Here is a 22,965-nt window from a genome sequence, read left to right as displayed (position 1 = left end):
AAGAAGAAAAAAAGTACAATTCTGAATAAATTTCTTCCTCAGAATGTTATTTTTGGTGTCTATAAGACAAAAACTTGTGTGCAATAAATAATGACTTGTTTACAGGATAATAAGTCTGGTTTCATTTACAGGTGCACACAAGATAATAATTTGCATGTAGGGACACTGGTGCAGCCCAGCGTTCTGGGTTGTGCACCTCAAACAAAAATTATCAAACTTTTGAATTTCAGAGCTCAGTGCAAACATAAAATATTAAAATCAGATATCAGATTCATTTTGTTAATTTGGAGCTTAGTGCCCTCTGCAGGCAGAGTAAATAACATGTTTTACTATTTGAATCATTGTTTATATGGTTTTAGGGATTTTGAAGAGTCTGATTTTAAATAAAGTTGTTTCAGCCCGGGGAGAAAACAGCGCCTGGTTTCCTGATCCTCAATGAAAAAATAGGCATATTATAAAGTCCTGATCAGCCCTATTCAGATTTAACCTTTTGAACAAGTTGTTACACAACCCATTACAGTTTGGGAGTTCTTGAGTCATGCTACAGACACCAAGCCAACAAACAAAGTCAACATGATATGAAAAACCCAGCAGTTACTTGTGTCAAACCGAGCTGTGAAAATAGAGAGACATAAAAAGAGACAGAAGTTAATTTCCCAGGCTTTGCCTCGTAAAGATTCTTGTCAACAGTTTTTCTGTCCGTTGTGGTTTTCTGCTGGAGTGTTGAAAATCCCCTGAGCTGATCTGGGATTATGATCCAGAGGTGAAAAAGCTGATCAGAGTTGTAATCTTCTTTGTGTCTCTGGATCATGAATCCTCCTTAGAGAAGACATTGTCTCTGTCTTGATCACCTCGCTGACCTCTCATCTCTGAGAGCGGCTCACTTCCAGGAATCACTTTATAGCCGTGATCAAATAATCCTGTGGGCCGTCCTGCACGCAACCTTCAGCGTCCTCTGCTGAACCCTGCAGCAGCCTGCACACACGCTCCTGAACCGCTGCACAGCAGTCCAGGTTAATGAATTTGATCCACAGCCGTGATGAGGTTCATTTTTGACACTCTTAATCCACAGTGAATGACAGGAGAGGAATGATATAAACAGGATTATCTCACACAGAGGAGACACATATATCCCTCACTATCAGCTTATGTGTAGTGTTGGAGCCTCACAGGAATTCAAGGCTGCTTAAAACATTTATTCAAAACATTCAACAAACACAATCTGAGCAGAGAGATCGACTTAAAATGATAAAACTGGTTTCTGTGTGCTGCAGGGTAAAGCTGGAAGATTCAGACACTCTGGAAAAAAGTCACTGCTTTCTTAACCATCTTTCTGCAGGTCTGGCATAAAAAAATGTTGAAAAACAGACTCAACCTGTGCTCTAATCGGGACAACACACTGTATACTTTGTCCATAGAGGGCATCAAAATCAACAAACTGGAAGATCCTGACTGTTTTAGTTTTTTCTTTCTTTTACTTTTTGGGGAGAGAAACAACATCTGTGTAAAAATTTCCTTTTGTTTGACATATTTTTTGGGGGGTAAGATAGTTTTTTTTTTTTTTTCGTAGCTAGGCGCCGCCCTGTTGGTTGTGGCTGCCCGTTGCAACAGCTCTGTCTTCTTTGCTGTTCCTTGTAATTTTTTCATCTTTTTTTAGTAATCTTTGTATTTGGAGTGGATCATTACTTTGTATGGCTCATTGTTGGTCATGGACACCAAACTTTTTGTGGCTTCAGTGATATTTTTACGGCTTTTCTCCTGTGTTTGTCTGGAGATCCTACATGTAACCATGGCTGCATTGTTTACATGTGAAATCAGCCGTTAGCAGCCTGTAGCATGTCAATGCTAACTGGTGCAAGGCCAGATGTTTCCCACAAGGTGAGGAGAAGGAGGTGAGGACGACATGCTGGTTCTCAGGTGTGAGCTAAGAAGTGACGACATGGACCTGTCCTTCCATTCATCGTTATTGGGAACGTGGGATCTATCTCCAATAAGATGGACGAGCTAGCTGTGCTAACCCAGCAACAGAGGGAATACCAGAAGGCAGAGTAGCATCGTGCTATTCACAGACATGGCTAACAGAGCTAACATCAGACACCAACGCCACATTGGAAGAGCTTCACCTGCTGTGAGCAGACAGGATCCAGGAGACAGAGACTGAACAGACTGCTGAAGAAGCTCAGTCCTGGACCCTGTGGAGGTGGAGGCTGGCTGAACTGGAGAATGATGGACAAGCTGTCATCATCTATTTTTATATGGACCTTTTTGCACTTTCTATACACTTTCTTACTTTTGTTTTTCTTGACTGTGTCTCCTGAATTTCCCCTTGGGGCTAAATAAAGTATTTTCTATTCTATTCTATTCTATTCTATTCTATTCTATTCTATTCTATTCTATTCTATTCTATTCTATTGAAACAACTGGTTATATGTGGATATGCCATCTTCCACACTCAGTCAAGACCAAGAGTTTGTCTTTGGACCAGACCAGTGAGGATTTTAGCCGCTGTACACTTCTATAATCTATCCTAAACCAGCCTTCTGCTTGGATCCCATAAACCTGGTTTTTAAGGACGGTTGTGTTTTTTATAGAGGGGCTTCTTTTAAGCTTGATTCTGTCTTCTGCTTTCAGCTTTACTTGATTGACAGGTAAAAACATGAGCAAGCACACAAAAAAGCCTTTTTTTGTGTGTATTACTGGTTTTTAAGAAAACCTTTTTTTAAAAACCTGTGTCTGAAACCTATTATTTAGCTGCTGTCTCTTTAAGGCTCCCTGCTCCATAAACCCCCATGCTCTGATTGGCCAGCCCTCTGTAGGCAGAGCTTTGGGCAGGACTCTGCATTTGAGGCCCACCCTTACAACATGTAACAAACCAACTAACCCCTAAATTCCACCGCAAGCGCCGGAGCAGCGGAGCGCCGTGGTCTTGCTCCGATTGTCAAACCTCACTGGAAGCAGCGCGCTGCGCAGCGCTGCTCTGCTCAATCTGGAGGGGGAGGGCTGGTCCTCGAAGAATCACAGGCTCTCGTATGAATAGCGATATCACATGATCACCATCCACTCCCATAACTTTTGATATGTCAGTCCACACCTTGTCCTCTCTGCCTGTATCCTTATAAAAAGGATGTTTGGGATCATACAGAATGTTGAACTTATCCACTTCCAAGATCGGCTTCTCTTCATCCATGCCTTTGTGTTGCATCTAGGACCCTTCGACCGACTGTTTACCTAATGCACGTGCCTTCAGATGTGGCATATGTTATAACAAATGGGGGAAAGTTACGTTTGAGAGTCCGTGCATTGTGTTTTATTTGGAATCTTCCGGGTACTTTACACAGTGACTTCCTGTCTAGTGCTTTCTTATGGACAGTGAATTTACGAGGTTTGGAAGCGGCCGCGCCGAAAATAGACCTGAAGCGTATTTCTTGCGCCAGGGCGCGGGCCCTGGCGCGGGCAGTGGAATTTGCCTGATAGATTACAATGGAAGCTAAAGTGCTCCGCAGTACGTTTCAAGTGCGCGGCGCTTGCCGTGGAATTTAGGGGTAAGAGATCCCTTTGTGATGACCTCATTATTTCAGCAAGTCTGCAGTTCTCGTTAAGATCTCAACAGTTTACAGTTTACAGACAGATTCAGGGATTTCTACAATATATGAATAAACAGAGGTTTGGAAATCTGCAAACGTTTGGTATGAACATTAAGTACTGTTACTTTACAACTATATTTAAGATATGGGATAAAAAAAATCCTTTTAAGGGTTTACCTTGGTATTCCCAATCCATTTCAGAAGTTTTGAACACTTGCTGAAGGGTTGAGCTGATAAAAAAACAAGGATGGATTACCTGATTTAATCCTGTTCAGAGGTCATTTTATGCTTTTAAATAACATCTTCCAAAGATTTTAATCCACAGGAGAGCTCTAATCTGATTCTGTACAACAAACGGGCCCTGAGGATGACCGTACTGTATAAAGGGGTTCAGAGGGGGCCGTTAATCATATTAGTGATGCACAGTACTATAATTACACTCTGCAGAGTGACTCAGCTTCAGCTTGTAGCAGCAGAAACATTTTTTGAGCATTTTATTTATTTTTATCACTTGGTCAGTTAGCAGCTCTTTGTGTTTTGTTTGGAAGTTGTTTTCAGGTTTTCTGCCAAACTTCACTCAGAGAGGACTGGACAGGGGAAAGAGGGTGAGAGTGGGGAGTGACATACATGAGAGGTGCCTTAGGCTGGTTTTGACTCTGGGCCCCACACTCGAGGCCTAGTTGTAACCCAGGAGGTGATGTCAGTGTCAGGTTTCTGCAGGTGTGACTTTCTTTTCTCTTTCCTACTTGTTTGGAAGTCAGCTGGATCAAGACTTGTCTTTGTTCAGGTCCTTATTATCTCCTCTGTACCTTCACCAGATGTCTATATGATTCTCCTGAGGCAGGTGTTAATGAGGTTTTACAGCCTGTTTGTTGATGTTTTGTTCACCTGCTGCAAGCTGAGACTTTTAGTGTTACTTCACATTTTGCTGAGCATGCAAAGACATCTTCAGCCTTCTTTATCCTACTTTTGAGCATTCTGTGTTTTTTTTTAAATCTGAATGTGTTTCTTTTGTTATGAAAGGCGCTAATCTAGGTACGTGCTTTAATTTTTTTATACACGTGTTTTTCCCCAGCTTCCTTCTTCCCTTTGCTGTCTTGTGTCTAACAACAACAATCAATGTTTGAACTCCGTTCGACAACAGATGCTCCCAGGTTCAGCCCAGTGCTTCCAACACCCCTTTTTTTTAGATATTTATTTCAAAATTATTATTATTATTATTATTATTATTATTATTATTATTATTATTATTATTATTATTATTATTATCATTGTTATTGTAGCATTGAATGTAATGTGAATAATTTATCTAAATTGTTCTTTTCAGAAAAGTGAGGATGAGCTTCATTTCTACAGCTCTCACTGTATGTGTACAGTGACTCCTAGTGGACATGTGCAGTACTGCAGCAACAACACACCCAATGTATAAACTTTTAAATGGAGGCAGAAGGATGTTAATCAAACCTGTGTATAGTATCAGCTTCATAGCTTTATTTGTTATTCATTTTATTTAAAAAAATTAAACATAAAATAAATGAATGAAAATAGATAAAAAAGAGAAATACATTTGCAGACCCTGGGGGAAAAAATCCTATTGGCTAAGGTGTACACTCTTGTATTGTAAAGACAGATGAAGTCTTTCTTCTCTCTGCTGTGTTTACTCATCTTTTTCCTCCTCTGATGATCTCTTTTATTTAAGGTGAAGCCCTTCAGCATCCAGAAAGGTGTGATGGGAGCAGAAACCAAACGTCACACTGAGAGTATAACTCCACACAAGGTTGTGACGCTGACTGAATAACAAACATCTCCTCAGCACTGTGAGAGCCCAGTCCATAGATTTGATAATGCATAATTTACAACGCCCTGAAGCAGAATGGGACTGCAGGGGTTTGACTACCTGCTATATACGCCAGCTTTGATTTATGGATTATGAATATGATTCAGAGATTGCTCTGAGTCTGCGTTGGCCTCTGTCGACACAGAGAGCAATCAGGACTTTCACTTTTCAAGGGCGTTGCTCTCTCACTTCAGGCATCACTGGGTCCATGTTTAGGTTCTGTTAATAAATCAATGAAAAAGTCTAGATGTGAAATTTCTGTTCAGAGACTTATCAATGCAATAAACAGAGTACAAACAAAGAGGAGTAATTGATTTTATTTTCTATGTATAACCATACATGCTATAGGTGAAGTCAGTGTCCTTAACCCTCTAAGGTTTCATGTTGCCACACCCATTTTTGGCCTTTTACACTCACACAATACATCCCGGGTGTCATGCAATTCTTTACAAAAAAAAGAGGCAAGACCTTCAGTGACCAATAGCAGGGTTTATATTAATCACATGACTCTCTGGAGGTCATGCTGAAGCCCTAATGCAGACTTTCTTGCATGGACCAGCTCAGCTATTTCTCTCTCAAAATTATCAGAAAACTTTTTCACCTGAACTTTCTGAATCTGGAAAACAAATAACTACACTAACAGGTAGGTAGCTCTTAATTTCTTATTGTTTAATGTACTTTATTTGTTAATAAAGTAAATATGCAAAATTGCAATGGTTGCCTTGATGCAACACCATATGATTAAGCATCAAAGCCCATCATATAGCTCTGTAGGCTCTAGTTGACTATCACAGTGAACTTTATTAGACTTCTTCACAGAACACAGGCTTTTAGCACACATTTCGCCTTCATTTACAGAACAAACCACTGTATGGTTCTTCAAGGAAGAAGAAGGTAGAAATTGCACTTCAGGTTAATGTGACAAAGGATGAAGTAGAACTGAGGAGTGATGAAAGCAATGAACCACAGGCAAACTAACAAGAAGAAAGTGAGAGTGTCTGAATGTGAGAATGAGGTTCAGGATGAGGATGAAGAGGAAGATGAGGACAGTGAAGGTGAAAGTGCAGTGACAGGTATAACCAGTATCAGATAGGGTCTCAGAAAAAGATAATCAATTTGTGTAATTACTTCATATTTTCATAGCATTCTTTGGACATTTGTTTGTTTTCGAGTTTCTCTTCCAGAAACACCCAAAAGGGCCAGGAAAATAAAATGTGTTAAAATGTAAAACAATAACTCATATTATTATTATTTTTTTAATGCGTACCACCATTGTATATTATAGTTTTTCAAGGTGATGCACCTCCAATTTTTTTCTTGGACATTTTTTTGGACTTTCTTTCTCTCTCTCTCTCTCTCTCTCTCTCTCTCTCTCTCTCTCTCTCTCTATTTTATGACAATTAAGAAAAACGCAAGACAAACTGATGAAAAAACGGCGAAAAACTTCGAAACACGGTTTGACGATACAGTTTAAAAATTAACAGAAAACTTATAAAAGTAATATTACTTTAGATATAATCTAAACAATAACATATAACTGTATGACCTGAGTCGGCTTGTTTATGATTATATTTCTGTCTCGTGCGGGTGGGAGGGGGCGTGATGGCTGACAGCCTCGCGCGGTGCATGCTGGGTTATTTGGCGCTCTTGTTTACAAGATGGTAGAGGATGATATTTGTCTCTGACTTATTAAAGTGTAAAGTATTTAGACTTGGTAACGCTGTCCCACTTCAGCGGGATGAAAACAGAGAGTCTGTAGATCACTCAGAGAGACTCCGAGCGGACTGAAGAGGACTGAATGTGGATTAAAACACACAGCCTGTGTCTCTGACTGGAGAGATTTTTTGCACTGTCACTGACTGACTGACAGACAGGACTGTAAAAATCACAGGTCAGTAAATAAAGCAGCCCGGCACATGACTCTGACATTCACTGCTGTGTTTATAACCTCTTTAGCGGGTTTATTTATTAGAGAGTCAGCGGAAAGAAGCGAAGCAGCAGAGAAATCAAAGCAGAGAGTCAGATTAACAGACTGCTGCCAAGTTTCTGCGAAATCACGCTGATGGTGAAACGTGTTTGTTGACTTATACCTGTGAACTAACCATGGTACAAACACTAATCTTTACATGTGGATTACATCTTCTCTTACAGGTGTTATGAAAGTAGCTCTCTGCTATACATTTTCATATTGTTGTCAATTTCTGCCAATCCCTAAACAAAGCCATAAAACAGCTCCTTTCAGTCACTGCTGAGAGCACAGCACCTGTTCAGATTCACTGAAGCCTCAGGGAGAAAAGGAGGAAAACTTGCAATTAGGAGACTCTTTATTATTGAAATTTTCAATATAATGGAGTCCAGAACAGTGAACTGTTAAGATAAAAAACCGTCATCATCAAAAAAAAAAATCGGTTTCAGAAAATTTGTTTTCTAATTTTCTATTTTTTTTTTTCAAATAATCCTTTAATGATAATAATAATATAAAAATGGATAGTTCATGCGACTATTATCGATTCTTAAAAATGTATTATTCCAATTGAATTTAAGGCTCCTGGTTATAATGTGAAACAACCATGAGTATTGTTGTGGAGCATCTGGAAGCTGTTTAATTCTGCTGTTTAATAACAAAAATAATCCATAGTATGATTTTTGAAAAGCATAAGTTTCAGTTGTTAGTAAAACATTTGCAACACTGTTAAAAAAAAAAACAGACTTCTGCTGCAAAATTCTAAAAGAAATAAAAAGTGGGTTACATCCAAACCTTACTGGTAAAAGCAGAATCTACAGTGGTGGTCAAAAATATTAGAACACCTGACAGATCTGAAAGTATTGACCTAGTTTTCGTCTCCAAATCCTAAACAAAACACATGCAGATGACTGAGCACAACAAATATCAGATGAAGTGAGTCCTCCTGTTTTTATTCACTTGTAACTTTGATATTTGGTTTGTACACCTTTCTCAGCGGCATTTTTAACACTAATGTTATCCCGACCCTCCTGCAACTCGAGCCACAGACTTTAATTTGAACGTACAATAGATCTGTCAAGTTAAAGGACATTTAGTGTGCTGGCTTCATTTTTGAACTGTGGAAAGTAAACCTCCACTAAGCAGGATGTCTTAATTTTCCAACCTGCTCAAAAGAGTAGGACGAGGTTAAGGTTTGAACTTGAGGGGGCCAGTCCATCTTTTTTTTTTTCAAATAGAAAAAAATGACCTAAACTGACCTGAGACAGCTGGCATCACATCAGTGTTGGACAAAGTAATGAGCAGCATCCTGCAGAGACTACCTTTTTTTCATATTTGATCCACAGAAGGTGGTACATTTGACCGAAAAAAGACAGACAAGGCAGATTTCTGTCTAGTAAAACTGCTCCCTTATTTACAGTACAAACTCAGCAAAGTGATAAGAGGTACCACTTTGTCCACAGGGGGTGCCAATGTCTACACATCCACCCTAAAAATGATTAACCACTGGCTGAGTATTTTCATTATATTTTACTTTATCAATTCATTCTTCATTTCAGAATAATGTAAAATGCTGAGAAAGTAAAATTCATACAAAATTGTAGGAACCTTTACCTACAACAGTCCTTTCAACATTTGGTGAAATCATTTGTCAATTTGTCAGTTTGTTCTCTAAATTTGTGTCCATGTCTGTGTTTCTTTTGGTTTCCAGAAGTTAAAAAAATTAAGTGTCAAACATTTTTTTTAGGGGACTGTGACCTGGACCTAAAGGGGGAAATCTGAATCCAGCCGAATGTGAGTCACTTAACAGACCCAGCACTCAACTATTAAAAACTAATATCTATGTTGGAGAGTTGCACCCGTAGATGTTTTTCCATGTGGATGTCACCTCTGTTGCGTCATTCAAACTGTGTTTCCACCATAAGTACCAGGACCTGGTAGTACCACAGGCTGGTTTTGAGGTGCTAAAAGGTTCCTCCAGCACATAGAAGGGTCAGAGCTGCATGTCTGTCTTATTTTAACAGATACCTGCATTTTATGGTAAAGATCAGTGCTTTTTTATTCCATGCATCCTCTAGTTTCTCACTTATTACTCATGGGTTAATTCTTTAGAAATGTAGGCACAGCTCAGACCACTTCCTGCTCTGCATGTTTTCTAAATGTTGTGAGTGTTCGAACAATCCTAAAAATTTTCTTTGCCCCTGTACTTCACTAAGTGTTTCCTCTTGAGCAGAGACCGTCTCTGGTCTTTCATTAATTACCCAGAACTCCAGTTAGACCCTGGTCCAAGAACCTTCACGTGTCCAAAGTGTTTTGGAAAATCTCTTTGGTGGAAACAGCTCTAGCTTTCAGAGACCTGAAAGACTGTGACGTTCTTGTGGATTATTTAGCTGTATTTTGTAGTGAGGTGTTGTCGGTATTGATGCGTGCACTGCAAGACTGTGTCTGGCTTTCCTTTTGAATGTTGTTGACTCTTAACCATCAGTCTGACCCCCTGTTTAAATATCCTACACAGGAACAGAGCGGCTGCAAAGCATCTAATCGAGCGCTACTTTCGGCAGTTAACCGAAGGCTGTGGAAATGGCGCCTGCACGAATGAGTTTTGCGCATCATGTCGTGATTTTCAACCTTTGGATAACAATTCAGCAGCTGCCAAAGCGCTCGAGCTGTTTAAGATTAATGCCAAACTCTGCAATCCTCACCCCTCCAAGAAAGACGCCGTTGCCAGCAAAGACGACAGCAGCTGTAGGATGAGTGATCCGGACCCCTGTGACTCCAAAGAGGACTTCTCAGGTACCCTGACTCTGTCTCAGGCTCTGATAATTGGTACACTATGCCCATTTGAAAAACAGAACATTGTTGATAATGTATGTAATTGAACTTTTTCTGTGAGTCATCATCTCCAGCACCAACCCTAATAACAAGAAACACTGTTCTTCAAATCACACAACCCTGGTGTGAGCTAGGAGGGATATGTTTGACAGCAAGAGAACATTATGACCTCAAAGTTAATGTGCAGGAGATTTACGCACCAGGCATTTATACATCGATAATACCATTAAATAATAAAACAGTTTGTTTCATTTTGGTTTACAAAGTTAGAAAAGCCTGGAGTTGCCAAAACAGGCTCAGCCTCACCCTCATATTTGGGAGTAGAGAGTTTTAAATCAATACTGGTATCGAATCAGATACACCAAAGCACAGGTATCAGTACCAGTGTTGGTATTAAGACTTTAAGAGTTGGATCAGAGAATCTTTAAAACTGCAGGTCATGTGGGTGTTCCTGGTCTGTGGGGCTCAGTACCTTCCAAAAGTGGTCATAGGAAGGAAAACCAGGGAACACCCCACAGAGTCATTAACAGTTTAGGCTCCCTGAGCTGCTTGAGGCTGGCCTGTGGGGTCCAATCCAACAGAAGAGCTCCTGGAGCTTAAACTGTAGATAAAGTTGAGGCTCTTGGTATTTTGGGAAGTGAGTCTTCCAGCAATGAGCCCAGGTTTAAATGCTAAAACTCCTACAATGTACACTTACCAGCCACTTTACTAGATACACCTTGCTAGTACCGGGTTGGACCCCCTTTTGCCTTCGGAACTGCCTTAATCCTTGGTGGCATAGATTCAACAAGGTACTGGAAACATTCCTCAGAGAGTTTGGTCCATATTGACATGATAGCATCACACAGTTGCTGCAGATTTGTCGGCTGAACATCCATGATGAGAATCTCCCGTTCCACCACATCCCAAAGGTGCTCTATTGGACTGAGATCTGGGACTGTGGAGGACATTTGAGTACAGGGAACTCATTGTCATGTTGAAGAAACCAGTCTGAGATGATTCCAGCTTTATGACATGGAGCGTTATCCTGCTGGAAGTAGCCATCAGAAGATGGGTACACTGTGCTCAGAAAGGGATGGACATGGTCAGCAACAATGCTCAGGTAGGCTGTGGACTTTAAACCATGCTCAGTTGGTACTAAGGGGACCAAAGTGAGCCAAGAAAATATCCCCCACACCATTACACCAGCAGCAGCAGCCTGAACCGTTGATACAAGGCAGGATGGATCCATGCTTTCATGTTGTTGACGCCTAATTCTGACCCTACCATCTGAATGTGGAGCAGAAATCCAGACTCATCAGACCAGGCAACGTTTTTCCAATCTTCTATTGTCCAGTTTTGGTGTTACTGTGTGAATTGTAGCCTCAGTTTCCTGTTCTTAGCTGACAGGAGGGTCACCCGGTGTGGTCTTCTGCTGCTGTAGCCCATCTGCCTAAAGGTTGGACGTGTTGTGTGTTCAGAGATGCTCTTCTGCAGACCTCTGTTGTAACCAGTGGTTATTTGAGTTACTGTTGCCTTTCTATCAGCTCCAACCAGTCTGTCCATTCTCCTCTGACCTCTGGCATCAACAAGGCATTTTGTCCCACAGAGCTGCTGCTCACTGGATATTTTCTCTTTTTGGGACCATTCTCTGTAAACCCTAGAGATGGTTGTGGGTTAAAATCCCAGTAGATCAGCAGTTTCTGAAATACTCAGACCAACAACCATGCCACGTTCAAAGTCTCTTAAATCACCTTTCTTCCCCATTCTGATGCTCGGTTTGAACTGCAGCAGATCCTCTTGACCATGTGTATATTACTAAATGCATTGAGTTGCTGCGATGTGATTGGCTGATTAGAAATTTACATTAACGAACAGTTGGACAGGTGTGCCTAATAAAGTGGCCGGTGAGTGTATGTGTGGTTATAGAGCAAGACCACTGAGTGATTGAGGAAGGTGGTTTGAGCACCACGATGAGTTTAAAGGGTTGAATTTGTCTGTAATCATCCCAAACCTCAATCCAGTCAAGCATCTGTGTGATGTGCTTGACAACCAAATACTTCTCATGGTGGCTTCACCTAAAACTTACTGGGCCTCATTGAATCTACTAACTACAGAGCACACCTTGACATTATCCTGCAGGCGGTCATATTGTGGTACCTGATCAGAGTACGTAGTAAAAAAGTGCAAAAAATTTCCCCTGTGACCTCTTTTGTAGAGCATTTCAGTCAAAATAAGGAAAGATGATCTTTCATGTGAAGGTTCCAACCTAATAGATCTCCTGATCTTTCTTGAAATTTTCTCTTTGATTTCCAGACAAAGAAAAGAAATCAGCCCTTAAAATCCTGTGAATCCCACTAATGAAAGAAAGCCCTTCTCTGAGTATGTTGAGTTGCATCAGACTCCTGGTCAGTAGTTCTTCTGAGTGTTCTTCTTCTCTTGTTTTGGTTTAGAAGTTCACCACCTCACAGAGAACACGATATGTATGCTCCTGAGCTCCTGCGAGGAAAACGGAGACTTCTCTGCTCTGGTACGAGTCATCGGCAGAGTTTTCTCCAGTGCAGAGTCGCTGATGAAGAGTTTCAGGAAGGATGAAGCCAACGCTGCTGAGAACTCATTGGAGAAAACAGATTTAGACAATGAGAGCCAAAGTGAACAAACCTCTGAGACTCTGGGTGCTGCCGCTCCACCAGAGGCGAGTCCTCGAGATTTGGACGACCCTGTTGAAGTTACCGTGGACATTGAAGCCATTCGGAGAGTCTACGACAAACTCCTCACCATCGACCAGGTGGAGGCAGCTCTCGTGAATGCAATCATTTACCTCACTCCAAACATGGAACTGGACCTGGAATACCTTGATGTGTACGAAACGAACCCAGATTACCTGAATATCTTCATCATCGTGATGGAGAATAGTAACCTCCACAGCCCAGAGTACCTGGAAGTTGCGTTGCCACAGTTCTGCAAAGCAATGAGCAAACTACCAGTGAGAGCTCTTGCGAGGTTGTCAAAGCTCTGGTCCACGTACGAACTCCCGCACATCCGCCGTATGATGGAGACCTTCCAGCAGCTCATCACGTTCACAGTGGTCAGCAACGAATACGACAGTGACAACCTGGTGAACGATGACGAGACGGTGGTCGCTGCCACGCAGTGTTTAAAAGTCGTCTTCTACTCGAGTCTCCAGGGTGGAGATGTGGACGTGGATCACAACGAGGAGGACGAGGACGAGGAGGAGTCCGATGAACTTACCTTGCATGAGCTGCTGGGTGAGGAGCGGCTCTATAAGAAGGGTCCCCGGGTGGATCCTCTGGAGAAAGAACTGAGCATCAGACCTTTAGATAGCATAAACCCCCTCATCCCGTTTGAGGATTTCGTCAACGAGTCTCTGAACGAGGTGGTGGAGATGGACAAGGACTTCACCTTCTTTAAGGTCAACGCAGAAACCAAGTTTTCCTTCCAGACCTGCCCCTTCATCCTCAGCGTCATCACAAAGAGCCAAGGACTTTACTACGACAATAGGATCAGGATGTACAGCGAGAGACGCCTCACCGCCCTCTACAGCATGGTCCAGGGTCAGCAGCCCAACCCGTATCTGAAACTCAAAGTCCGCAGAGATCACATCATCGATGATGCCCTGGTCAGGGTGAGTCACAGGTTGATGTGTGTCTGCTGTGTGAGCACAGGATGTCAAACTGGTTAGCGATCATTTCAGTCACAGAATATGGGCCTTTTTGAGGTCACCCCACCCCACATTGTACAAAAGTGAAGCCAAGTATTTTTTGGTTCGTTGTCTGTGCTGTAGCGATCAGCTCCTGTGGTCAGGTATCAAAACTGGTACCAAAACTCTCCTTAAACTCACAGAAAAACATAAAAGCCCTCCAGTCAATTCATCAGAAGCAGACACTCAGGGTTATATAAGTTCCTGTATCTTCTTTCACATTTTTATTCTGCAACGCTGCAACAAAGTTACCCATCAATATACCTTTCTACTTACACATCAACCCTTGGCAGTGGTGCAATACTGGTGTCCCTGTGTGTGTGATTTCACATCACACAGTTGTGGGAGTTGTGGGAGTTGTGGGAGTTGTGGGATCTGTGGGATCATGAGAGGCACAACTGTAAACACACAGTGGGAACTGTACATATGAACACACCAAGCAGCTATTTCTGGTCTTTAAGTATGAAGAAGATGCAGAAGTGTTAAAAACTTTAGATCTTCAGGGTTCCCACTTGAGACTGGCTGCAGAAACACTACAAGCCACACACACACACACACGCGCGCGCAAACCAAGACCAAAAACTATTTTTACAGCAAATATAAACTTGTTTACAGCCTGGTTCAAAGAAGGGTTTGGATTTAAGTCAAGTTCTTTGCACACTTAGTCAGTTTTTTCCTGATGTGTTTTTCGGATCCGTAACCCGAAAATAATTATCAGGCACAGACACCTTGCACACTGAATTCGATATGTTTATTTTGTATTATTTGCCAAAATTTGGCTGTAAATAGTTTTTTAATGCTGTAAAAAAAAAATTTTGGCTTGGTGTGTATGTTGTTTCTAGTCTTTCTGCAGCCAGCCTTGAGCAGACTGTCAATGAACTGCAACTTTTAGCATTCAGCAAAGGCTTAGTTTTTTTGACACCACCTTCCCACTATCACCACTGTTCAGGGAGGCCCAGAATTGACGCGACAGGTATATGTAATTTTTTTTTGTCATCCTGCACTGAAATGGCAGTTTGTCAGAGCATAGTAACCCGTGTTAGTGTGATTGAAGATTTCCAGACTCAAACATTATGCAAATATTTAAACAGAGCTGTCAATCATGGCGTTAAACCATGTATTTTACACCCACCAATTAAACGGAACGTCACAGAAAAATATAATTTATAGACTTCAATCAGAATTAAAAGAACTGACAGAAAAAATAATATTTATATAAATATGAATAAAATAAATAACAAAAAAACAACAACAACAACAAAAAAACAAATGTTTAGTTGATGTGCATCTTAATCTTCACTTCACTGATATTTAGATTTGAAGGAGGCTTCATGACCTGTACTGCAGACAGTCAGTAGGGGCAGAAAAAATTTCATCATCCCATCTTTATGTACAATATGGTGTGCGCATGTGTTTTTCAGAGACAGCAAGCTGCTGGGCTGGAAACAAGTTAATCAGTCTTGTTTAATTCTCTGTTTCTTTCTGGCTGTACCTGTAAAGGCTTTTTCTTGCTGTGTGTTTGAGAAAACTGGAACCCTGTCTTGTGTTGCAGCTGGAGATGATCTCCATGGAGAACCCGTCTGACCTGAAGAAGCAGCTGTTTGTTGAGTTTGAAGGAGAGCAAGGTGTGGATGAGGGAGGCGTGTCAAAGGAGTTCTTTCAGCTGGTGCTGGAGGAAATCTTCAATCCAGACATAGGTGAGACAATAACATCTTCATTTTTTTCCCATTTAACCTGATTTTATACGACATTGACAAAACAACATGACATGTCAGGGATGTGATTGTTCTAGCAAAGAGTTAAATAAGAAGTTTGATCACAAAGCTATAAAGATAAAAGAAAAACGGCTGACAATATCATCACTTCTTTCTTTTCAACAAGTTACATGGTGACAGTCAAAGTCATAAAGATAAAAACAAATGTCTGTCATCTGTAGAGGCACATTTTTATCTTAGGACTTCTGTTTCCCTGTGAAACACTGAAAGAAATTAAATCGAAGCAAGTGTTAAATTTGTTTTATTTTTTAGATTTGCATGATTGGATTAAACATGAGCCACATTCACCTTACAAGTCCAGAAAAATGAGGCCTGAATTTCTTGTATGATTAAGATGAAAACACTTGTTCAGATTTCACTTTTTGCAGTGCAGTCTTACTTACTTGATTTACTGCACTGTACTGTGTTGTAAATGTTTTATTTTAATTCAGTTTTGTTTCTTTCTGCCTTTTTTTTTTCACTTTGTGAACAGGAATGTTCACCTATGATGACGACACAAAGCTGTTTTGGTTTAATTCATCCTCTCTGGAAAACGAGGCTCAGTACACTCTGGTCGGACTCGTTCTGGGATTGGCCATTTACAACAACTGCATCCTGGACGTTCATTTCCCCATGGTGGTCTACAGGAAACTCATGGGCAAGAAGGGGACCGCCTCAGATCTCTCAGACTCACATCCAGTACAGTAACTTCTTCTAAGATTATTACACGCTCACAGAGAGTGTATCTGTACTTTACTCTCATATTTAATGCACGTGGAGGATGTGTGTGATGTGTTTAACTCCAAAAATACACAGATTTCTCTGATGTATGAAACATGAGTTTGTGAGGTTTCTTTGAGTTGTTTCTGAAGCAGAAAATGTTTCTTCTCCTTCTTCTCTCAGAGCCTTTACCAAAGTTTGAAGAATCTACTTGAATACTGCGGGGATGTAAAAGAAGACATGATGCTGACCTTCCAGATCTCACACACAGACCTGTTCGGGAACCCTGTCTTATATGACTTAAAGGAGCAAGGAGACCAGATCCCTGTAACTAAAGAAAACAGACAGGTACTGTGTCTGAAAATCATTTCAACACTGAGTAAAAAAATAAAAATTATATCTTTTATCTAGAGGCTTTCTTTCAAAAACAAGGGAACAAACTGTTTCACATGAGCAGCAAAATAAAATCAGGCAGATCATAAAATCACTCAAAAACAAATTCAAGAAATACGACCTTCATTGTGTTATTGGTGGTTGTTTAAAATACGAGTTGGTAAATAACGGAATATTGACAACAACAACAAAAAACTATATATATATATGTTCTCATTCTATTTAAAATCTTTAACAGTGAAGTCAGTGTAAAAAAAGAATAAAATCAGACACTTTAGTTAAAGTATGTTCCCAGTGCAAGTATTTGTAAATAAGGGGGTTTAAATATTTTACGTACAGCAGTCATATCTGTGATCAACATCTGTTGAATGTGCAATCCAAGTTTTCACTGCATTTACCCAGAGTTAGGTTCTCGCCTCTGACTGGTCAGCCCTGTGTCATGTGAGCAGGTAACAGGGAAATGAAGTTGTTGTTCATAGTGTTGACAAGACCGCTTAATAGTGACTTTGAGTTTGTTTTCTAATGTTTAGTTGCTTACATGTTTAGTTAAGTTTTTCTACATGTGCTTTTTTGCTCCACTCCACCTCTTCTCCTCCTCCCTGCTGAGTATTAGTGTGAGCTAGAGTGAGCTCCATCGGATAAATGTTCTCTTTTTTAAAAAGTTTGGGAAGTTTTGACTCTAGTTTGTGGCTCAAATCCTGAAAAACTGTTAAAAACCGAGAGTAAAGAAGACTCTCTAAATCACGTTATCAGGCGCTAAACTCCGGGAGCTGTCAGGCTGTCCTAACCAGAGATGCTGAGCCACCGTCAGCGCACATAGTGTTGGGGCGTCATCAATATTCCTCGTGTGTGAACTTAGTTATCTTTCCCCATAAAAGTATCCAATAACATGGAGCCCCATGCAGTGAGCTGCAGTTACAGATGAGCATTAACTGCCTGGTATTTCATTTCAACATATGACAACACCAATAAAACAACAATACGACACTTCAACAAATTTTTATAGTCGAAATAGTCGGTTACGTCAACAAATCGAGGCAGCCCTAGTACTGGGTGTAAACAGAACAAGTAGAAATGATGTAATTTACCCTGACAGTAGACTTTACATTCCCCTTTCACCTAAATCAAGTGTTCAGAATCAAATCCTAAACATTGCAGAATACAGGGACCTGCTGTTTTTCAACGACTTGTTTTACAGCGAAAACTCTGATCCACTAACTGTTCATAAAAGTGGTTTGTGGCAGGCTCTTGCTTGTACATGAACTGAAAATAATTTGTGTGTTAATTCAAAGCTGATTTTGGGCAAATTACTCTCTGTGCAAGGGCTCAGAAAGAGAAATTTTGCCAGAAGGGAGGGTTTTCCTTCAAATGTCACTTCAATCTGTAGCCATTCTACAAGGCTAAAGTCAAAATGGCTAAAGCAGCTCAAGTTTAGCCATAAAAGAAGGACTGACTTGCTAGATTTAGCTGGACTCAAGTAACAGACAAAGATTTTCATAATTTACCAGATTATCACTTTCCTTGAAGCCAGGTCTTTTTGTTCATTAATCATGTTGTTTTGCTTGTTTTGCATGTGAATCACAGGAGTTTGTCGACCTGTATGCTGAGTACATCCTGAACAAGAGTGTGGAGCGACAATTCAAAGCCTTCAAGAAAGGTTTCCTCATGGTCACCAACGAGTCCCCGCTGAAGTATCTGTTCAGACCTGAAGAAGTGGAGCTGCTGATCTGTGGAAGCAGGGTGAGGAAACTGGGCTTCACTTTAACTTTCTCTTTTATCGAGGTGTGAGTTTTATGATTCACTGACTGATCTCTCTGGATTTCACAGAAACTTGATTTTGAAGCTCTTGAGAAGACGACAGAGTACGACGGGGGTTACAGCAAAGACAGTCAAATAATCAAGTGAGTCAGATTCATGTTTAGTGTCTTTTGGTCGAAATCTGAGGTAAAAGATTTCTGCAGACAGATCACTGCTGTGTAAAGAAATCCTTTTTCCCTGCTAACAGAGATTTCTGGGAGACGATTCACTCGTTTGGAGAGGAGCAGAAGAGGTTGTTTCTTCAGTTTACCACCGGCACAGACAGAGCACCCGTCGGTGGACTTGGGAAATTAAAAATGATCATCGCCAAGAACGGCTCTGACACTGACAGGTAGATAACAGTCAGCTTTGAAGAGGCTTTACTCACATTTTGGCCTTGGCCTCTTTTAAAACACATCATTATTTCTCCTCTTGATGATCCAAAGGTATCTGAACATAATCCAGTTACCAACACTGTGATGTTTCGCTCTTATTTTGTCCTTATTCCAGCCAAACAAACAGTTTCAGAGCCTCCTGTTCCTGCTCACACACACACATGATAAGCCTGTGTCTGTTCACATTTGTCCTGTTTCTGATGCCAGGCCCTGCAGTTCTTTCACTTCCTCTGCTTTCTTTCAGGCTGCCAACATCTCACACCTGCTTTAACGCTCTGCTGCTCCCAGAATACTCCTCCAAGGAAAAACTGAGAGAAAGACTCCTCAAGGCCATCACTTATGCCAAAGGATTTGGGATGCTGTGACAGTTCCACAGACAGAAAAGTTTTCTGACTTTAGTTCAAACAAAGGGAGATTACACACAAACAGTGAAGGGAAACGACAAAAAAACAAATGCTGCAATAACCCCGTGCCTAACCAACCTCATGCCCTGCTGTCAGCCTCTCACTCCAAGGCCTTAAGCCCTTTCAGAGGCAGTTTTAAAAAGTGCTTGAAGTAGAAAAAACGAGTGCTGGTGCTCCCCTCATTCACCTGTAAGCATGTGATTCATGCTATCTGTATCTAAATTTCCACAAATAACAAAAGATGCCTGAAGATATTTCTCAGAACAAAACAAGTTTATTAGAAATCTACTTCAGAGCATCACACAATCAAAGAACCTCTGCATCACCACACTCCTAGACTGTTTTATTTTGTAGAGTGAGGCCAACACCGCTGTCGTCTTCCTTTTTCTCATATTTTCTCTGTTTTGTCCAACACTGTAGAAATTTGTGCGTTTGTTTTTTTATTTTGGCATTACTCTCCAGGGAAAAATAGACAAGTGGGAATCATGTGACAACTGCAAACGGTTAGAAGCATCACACAGTGCAACAAGGATAATGTACTTCAAGTGCTATTTTTAATTTGTTGAGCAAAAGTTTAATATGTAGAGGACAGGAAGAGGGCTGGGAGCTGGTAAGAAGTCCTGTGTTTGAAATGAGTAGTTGCCGTACTTTGAAAAAGCCCACACAGCTTGAATCACTGGTTTTAGATATGAAACAAATTTTCCAGGGGGTTCAGTACTGTGCGGAAAGGGAAAACCTGGTATTTTTAATCGAGAGCTAAAGTTATAGACATTTGAGGATATAAAGAATCAAAAGAGGCTGCATGGTGGCACAACCGTTAGCGCTGCAGCCTCAAAGAGAGAAGGTTACCAGTTCGATTCCCAGCTTGGTCGGGGGGGCCTTTTTGTGTGGAGTTTGCATGTTCTCCCCGTGCATGTGTGGGTTCTTTCTGGGTCCTCCGGCTTCCTCCCACAGTCCAAAAACATGCTCATCAGGTTGATTGGTCACTTTAAATTGTCCGTAGATGTGAGTCTGTCTGTCTCTGTGCCCTGTGATTGGCTGGCAACCAGTCCAGGGTGTACACTGCCTCTCGCCCAATGACAGCTGGGATAGGCTCCAGCCAACGGTGACCCTGAACAGGGTAAGTGGTTTGGAAAATTAATGAATGACTCAAAGGACACAGACATAACCATCTGTTCATTTTACATTTTTCCACTTATTCCCCAACTACCACAAATGTTGTCTAAAAGAAAATGTAATATTACTGCTCACTTAGCTTGAGCAGAAATATAACAGTCAGATGTCTCAGCTTTGTGACTTTTTAGAGATCAGCAGCTTAGAGATGCTCCCATCAGCTCTGCTGTTGGTGTCTGGATTGCAGGACAGGATGTTGCTCCCTTTTTCTTTGGAGTCCTGTAGCTCCTCAGACTGCTCTCACTCTGAGACAGCTAACTGTCATTATGTCTCCACTTTGAGGCAAACCTGAGATGGACACTAGCCCCTTTCCTCAGTGTCAGCAGGCAGAGAAGGGATTTGGGTTTCTTCTCATGGATTTTATATGACGTGTGGTCAGGTTGTCCCTTGCGTCTCTTTGCTTTTAAGAATCAGTCACCATTGTTGTGGCTGGTAACGCTGCTGGGTAATAACAGCACAAAGAAACCTATAGAGCGAGTCAGCAGGTAGCTACAAAGGGAAAACTTCCAATAAGAGAAATTTGGCGGTGATTTATCTCTTCCAAAAAAGTTTTTTTGTCACTTAGACTAAAAACCTTAGCCTGAATCAGAGAAACTGTTTGGAGTTTACACTCAGAAAAACAAACAGGTAAAATAGGTCCCAGTTTAAAAATACCAGGTTCCCTTCTGAGTCGTTTGGTGTTTTTTTTTTTTCATTTGAAGAACAATATTTGATTTGTGAAACTGTGAAAGTGCACTTACACACATGAATTTAGCAGTTTTTAGCACATTCAGCACATTTATTGACTTTTCCACTGTTTTGTTTTTTTCTTCTTGGTGCCGCAGTACTCAGTCGTAGCCGAGTGAACTGACACATGGTGCTCTGGTTATGATTGCCATTTTAGGAAATAAAGCATTTTATATTACTGCTAGTCCAAATAGCTACACTGACAAGCCAACATTTAAAACTATTTAATGTCAGTGTCAGAACAAAGAGAACTCATGACGAACGAGGCTTGATTTGAAGTATTTCTGTGTTGTGCCTCTTGTTTTAACTAACTGTAGTATTTAAAGTGATATGAACTGAATACTGTGTGACATGAAGAAGTGAACCTGACTACATAGAGTGGTTTTAATTTCCTTCAGGTTTTCAGGATGTACTGATCTTAACTGACTGGTCGGTTCAGACTTTCACATCCTGAAAGAAACCTTTCTCATCCTTTGGTTCGTTTGCTGTTGAGTGATTTCTGATCGCACATTTGTAAGTGAAGTTGCCAAATGTGCAATATCTGCATAAGGGAAAGAGTCACATGACGTGTTTGGTTTGGCCACATATCTCAGGTATATAAAGAATGTGCAGATAATGTGAAACTCTGATGTAAAGAAACTATTATGCAAAGAAAATAAAGGAAAAAATATAACAACTTGTCGTTTTGGATTGCTAAAATATCCACAAACACAAACATGTTTGGAAAAGATGGTGGATATAACTGAGAAATAACTTTTACTCTTTATTTAAAAACAAACTAACAAAAACCAAAAGTGATTAATTTAAGCAATGAGTGTATTAACACTGATCACAGGTAATGTTTACTATAGGTTTTGTTTTGCTTTGTTTTGGACTACTTGTTTTAGACTGTCTTGAATTTCACCACCTGAAGCCCACCATAACGTAGCCTATGCTATGCCTCCTATGGTACAACATTTGTAATCATTTCTCCAACATGATCTTTAATAAAATCCTGGTCAGAAATATTTTCAAGCTTACATTTATAAATATAACAAATACACATAGTCATATGATGTGTTGCTGGACAGCTATAGTCAGTAGCTTCTTCTGTCCACTAGGTGGTGCTGTTGGTGAGAATGGAGGTTTCCCTTTGCTGCAGACAAAATGCTAAGAGTAATAATAATAATTAACAATAATATTCATACATCGCAAGATGTGATTTTGTTAGTCTGCACTTGTACGAGGTCATGTATGTAAGAGCCACATGCCACAGCACAGGAAGTCAGATTGTGGTACCAACCTCTTTGCAAATTGAATCCACAAATAATATATCCATAATAAATCCCATTTTACAAAACTGAAACCAGAGTAGCGTACTACAAAACAGACAAATCCATCATAACAAACACCCACTGCAAAGACAATTTAAGAAAAAAATATTTATAACAATGACGTTTTTCAGCTCAATTTTTTTTAACATGGAAAACAGACACTTTCCCTTAAATTTTCAGTAAGATTGGTGCAAACCTAGGTTCTAATTCTGCGGCACAGGGTGGATATTGTACATGGTGTAGAGATTTTATTTGGGCAGGTTTTATGTTTACATGTAGCCAAATGGTTCAACAGGATAATGATTACTTGAAGGCTGAATCACAGTTTGCAGATAAGTGAGTCAGTGTGGTTTCAGAGAGTTGCAAGGTACTGC

The 22,965-nt window shown here is 40.6% G+C and overlaps 1 protein-coding gene across 1 annotated transcript; it reads left to right on the top strand.

The window, feature by feature from the left end:
• The first annotated feature begins 7,066 nt into the window (after positions 1–7,066).
• Positions 7,067–22,042, top strand: ube3a (ubiquitin protein ligase E3A). The gene is made up of 11 exons (XM_074668722.1): positions 7,067–7,312; positions 9,132–9,178; positions 9,900–10,177; positions 12,649–13,841; positions 15,469–15,613; positions 16,164–16,369; positions 16,574–16,738; positions 18,368–18,523; positions 18,611–18,684; positions 18,789–18,932; positions 19,220–22,042. Coding segments are annotated over exons 2-11 (2,484 nt in total). The 5' UTR covers positions 7,067–7,312; positions 9,132–9,176; the 3' UTR covers positions 19,341–22,042.
• The last annotated feature ends 923 nt before the right edge of the window (positions 22,043–22,965 follow it).

This window comes from Halichoeres trimaculatus, unplaced genomic scaffold (assembly GCF_033239565.1).
Source record: "Halichoeres trimaculatus isolate MK-OKI-2021-1 unplaced genomic scaffold, fHalTri1.1 fHalTri1_scaffold_4, whole genome shotgun sequence".
Taxonomy (NCBI): domain Eukaryota; kingdom Metazoa; phylum Chordata; class Actinopteri; order Labriformes; family Labridae; genus Halichoeres; species Halichoeres trimaculatus.
This window is presented reverse-complemented; position numbering and strand designations above follow the sequence as displayed.

Coding starts and splice junctions, on each gene's coding strand:
- ube3a (XM_074668722.1), top strand. Junction 15,614..16,163: donor AATCTTCAATCCAGACATAG/GTGAGACAATAA, acceptor CTTTGTGAACAG/GAATGTTCACCTATGATGAC. Junction 18,933..19,219: donor AACGGCTCTGACACTGACAG/GTAGATAACAGT, acceptor GCTTTCTTTCAG/GCTGCCAACATCTCACACCT.